Consider the following 4,349-nt stretch of genomic DNA (forward strand, 5'->3'; position numbering starts at 1 on the left):
CCCCGCAGCGGAGCTGAGATCCTCCAGGAGAGTAACAGGGAAAGGAAAGGGGATGTTTAGCCGGAGAAAGAGATCTGGGGACTGGAAAGCACCGGGCTGCGCTTCCAGGCTGCCAGGGGCTAGCGCGCACCGAGCCAGCGAGGGAAGTGGATCCCAGGGCGTACCCCGACTCCCCCACCAAGGGTGGGGAGGAAATGGCTTTGTATGGCAGGATGAAAGGCAGACAAGGGGTCACCACCGGTAGAGAATGCTAGGACGAAGGATGCCCAGAGCAAGGAGGACCCCGCCCGCTCCAGGGACACTACTGCTCTGCCTCCAATCCTCTGCAGCCTCTAGTCCACCCTCGGGCTCCTCGCACCGTTCCACGTTCCAACGGCCTGAAGCATGGGGCTCCCCCACGGACGCGCCCCCACCGCGCTCCCGGTGCGCTCACCTGCCCACGAAGTTCTCCAGCACTGAGCTCTTGCCGGCGCTCTGGCCGCCCACTACGGCGATCTGCGGCAGCTCTAGCAGACAGCTCTGTCCCAGAGCCGAGAAAGCGTCCTGCAGACGGTTCACTAGAGGGATTAGCTCTTCCATCTCCCGGTTCCCCATCTTGCCTGTGCGGCCGACTGCCCCACAGGTCCCCGCTCGACTTTGTGACCTGGCAGGCAGCCGAGGCCTCGCAGCACTTGTCCCGGTTGTCACTGCGCGGGGCTCACACTGCTGAGTCCCTGAACCGAGGTCCGATCCCTGCCTCCCGCTGCTAGGCTCCTGACAGCTCACAGCCCACAGCGCGCTTGCGCAGCCGAGAAAAGAGAAGGAGGCTAGAAAGGCGAAAGAGGCGTGGCCTGGTCCTGAGACGGTCACGCCCACACCACGCCTTTCGCCGCCTGCTTCTCCCTAGAGTTTCCAACCCTACTGGCCTAGCTGGGTGCATATACACTGCCTCCCAGCTTCAGCCAGATGCCACCGCCCAGGCTGAAGGGCAGAGTACAGCACTTGGTCAAGGAATAGCCTAAAATCACACCCATCAGGAATTGCTGTTCCTTTTGAAGGAGCTACACCACAGCCCAGGGGAAAGCACTACCATTACCATGTACCATCAGCTAACAGCATGTTGGCATCAGCTTCACCAAGCACCATCACGCACCAGAATACATTTCCCGAAAGGAAATCTCACATTTCACCCCCTACTCCAAAACCCCAGATTGCTGTGGGATGCAGAGATAAGCTGGCCTTTTGGAGTCAATCTCCATTAGAGAACTGGGTCACCTGACCTTATTGAAGTACTCACCATTACCAGCCGATCCTACTCGACCTTCTGTAAGCTAAAGTACAGTTCCTTGAACTTTCTGTTCCCTGCTCCTGCCATACTCATTCTGGCTTTCGGGATTCCTTGCCTGAGCTAGCTGTCTTTTTAGCCCCTGGACAGTACAAAGAGATTGGCTGTTGAATCCATCAATAACCATGCAGTCTGCACTCCATCTATTAAATGCAGCACATTGAGAAGATTCTATGCCCGGCAAGGGAGACACAAAGATAAATGGCCGTGTTTCTTCACCTCCTTACAGTAGTTCTCTTTCCTGTGCATTTTGAATACTGACGCCTCTAGGATTTAGTGTATGTACTTGCCTCTCACATCCTCCATCTGATGATCGCCCAATGGCTTTAAGTAACTTAAAGACTAGAGACTACATAGGAAAACATGCTGCATCTCCAGCATCCTGGGGTCCTCACTGTCACTTAGGTATCACCTTCGCACTATTGCCCCTCTTGGACAACAGAGAACCAAGTCTGACCCTGCCTCATGTTTCCTAGGCTCAGTGGCTCTCTGGATCTTTCACTTTTCATGTCAGCAAAGCCAGTACCACCTGGAGTAAGTACTGAGCCATGTTTTGCTGCCAGTCTGGGATGGAAACTTTGGAACCACTGCTGCAGCAACCTCTGCACACTGACCCTGAGGAAATATTTCTCTAGGTGACTGCTTTCCAGGAGCTGGTGGTAGGGATGTCTATGGCAGAAGTGGGTGGAGGCTGGTCATGTTGCATCTGTAGTCAGAAGGCAGAGAGAAACAAATGCTGTTCATCGGCTACCTTGGTCCTTCCTGTGCAGTCAGAAACCTCAGAAATCCCGACATGTGGAATAGTCCCACCTTAATTAACCTAATCTAAATAATCTTTTAAAGGCACGCACAGAGGTTTGTTCCCATGGTGATTCTAGAGCCTCCCAAGTTAACAGTCAATAGCAACCATCACATGTCATAGCCTTAGCCTTCCAAGGCCAATGTATTTGATGTAAGGAAATGACTAAATGGTTAAATAAAGCTTGAAAGAGCTTTAAAAAATTAAAGAAATTTAAATGGTTAAATAAAGCTTGAAAGAGCTGGTGTTTCTGTGATAAAAAAAAAAAAAAGAAAGAAAGAAAGAAAAACACCAGAGACCCAGTCTCCTCTGCCATATGAAGACACAACACAAAGGCAGTCATCTTCCAAGCAGAAAGATGGCCCTCACCAGGACAGATCAGCAGACATCTTGACCTTAAATTTTGTAGCCCTGAGAACACTGGATACAAATGTCTTTTAAAGTTATACACACAATGGCATGTAGTGATACAACTCAAGCTTACTGCAGAGGTAGAGTTCATTTAAAGGAACCTGTGATGGAACTCAGGGAGCCATGACTCCATCTGCAGAGGGTTGTAGGTAGCTTCTGAGAAGACCTGGTCCTTGTCGGGTTCCTCCTGCACACCTATACACTACATGCTGTCTACGCTGAGTACACAAGCCCACGCCCAAAGTCTTTTAAGCGTGAACGCAGAAGACAATGACACTATCGTGCATTAGAAAGAAAATATAGATCAGCTATTGGAAACGTCTAATCAGTCCTGTTCACTTAGTTCAAGAAGCCATTCAGAATTATTCTTGCCAACCGCTTTTCTTCTTTATTTCCCTTTTCCAGGTTATTCTGCAGTAACACAGTGGCAGGGGAATCTGAATCCACGTAGAAGTAGCCAAGGTTCTTCAGAGGTATAGATTTCTACTCCTAAGTGAATCTAGGTAAAATAAATAGGAAACAGAAATATGAAAAGGAAGAGCACATGGGACAATACCACAGAAAGCTAACACCTACCTTTCTAACATAGATGAAAGCAGAGGAGGGGCGTCTACACAGTGCCCAGTTTCCTGAACATATCATACAGTCATCTCAACCCTGTCCCAACCCCAGTTGGATGGCAGGTTCCTCTCCCGGGCTCTCATGTTTATGCTGTAACTACTTTCCTGGTAGTTCCTAAAGGTTCAAAACCCTTTTCTGACTTCTGTGTGTAAGAACTTAGGACTTTGGTAAGCCCATAAGAACACTGTGATATGTAAGTGTGTATTTTACTTCATGATCATTCTCAGAGATGACCTTAAGGAAAGAATACCACCAAAAATGGAGAGGAATTCTTTTTAAAACTCATACGGCACCCCACCCCCCAAAAAAGTCACACTTCATGAAACACAGTCATACTTCACTTTAGACAAACAGAATGTTCTCCATTTTGATCACCTACCTTGTTTATAGGACTTAGTTCCACACAGCCTGGCTATTTCCAAAATTAAATCTATAAATAATAAATATACATGTATATACACAGACATACATTTTAAATATGCTGCAGGATGAAAGCATGCCCTGAAAGAAATTTTTTTTCAGTAATGAAAATATGCCGAAGAAAAAATATGAAGACTCCCCAAAAAATATGTATGAGTTTAGGAATTTGTGTTCTTAAAAATCCACCACATTATTACAAAGTCGTATCTTGTTTATTTCCCACAGTGCCCAGCACAACATTTAATAAATTTTTATGAGGCAGAGCTGAACCAAAATTGTAAGCATTTGCCGTGCTATATCAATTTAATAGCTGGGTAATAATACTACTGCTCCAAATACTATTTAGGATCTATTTGGGCTCTACACTTCTTTCTCCAAAGGTTTTTTTTTTTCTTCCCCTAGCACAGATTTTAGACCTTTCTGAAAATGAGACTCACTGCAGAGGCCTTTTTCAAGCTTGTTAAACAAGGTGAGCAATTTAAACAGGCAGACTGTCCAAGCTGCAGTCATTCTGTGTGACACTGACATCACCCTTTCTCTCCTCTGGCTTATCAGGTTGGTAAGAAGGTATGGACTCCCTACCCCACGCTCCTTATCTACTGCCGGGCATCAAGACAACTGTGGACAATCCCTCCAGGCTCCTGCTCCGATGGCTTCTGTTCATTTGAGATCTGACAGATGGACACTCACCAGTAGTCTCCTCAAAACATGGTCAAATTGACACGTATGCAGGGCAGAGAACAGTGGTGAGCAAGCTTAAAGCACTGAGAAAGC

The 4,349-nt window shown here is 47.4% G+C and overlaps 1 protein-coding gene across 6 annotated transcripts in view; it reads right to left on the minus strand.

Moving 5' to 3' along the window:
* Dnm3 (dynamin 3) overlaps window positions 1-800 on the minus strand; it is a 486,761-nt gene extending 485,961 nt beyond the window's left edge. For 4 of the 6 annotated variants that reach the window (XM_031387130.1, XM_031387121.1, XM_031387163.1 and 1 more), the window contains exon 1: window positions 434-795. In XM_031387130.1, the coding sequence (XP_031242990.1) occupies window positions 434-594 (161 nt within the window). In that variant the 5' untranslated portion in view covers window positions 595-795. Of the gene's footprint in view, window positions 1-433 lie in introns of all 6 variants that reach the window. The other 2 variants (XM_031387157.1, XM_031387138.1) reach the window with 1 other exon arrangement.
* Between the last annotated feature and the right edge of the window lie 3,549 nt (window positions 801-4,349).

The sequence above is a fragment of the Mastomys coucha genome, unplaced genomic scaffold (assembly GCF_008632895.1).
Source record: "Mastomys coucha isolate ucsf_1 unplaced genomic scaffold, UCSF_Mcou_1 pScaffold1, whole genome shotgun sequence".
In the NCBI taxonomy this organism is placed as follows: domain Eukaryota; kingdom Metazoa; phylum Chordata; class Mammalia; order Rodentia; family Muridae; genus Mastomys; species Mastomys coucha.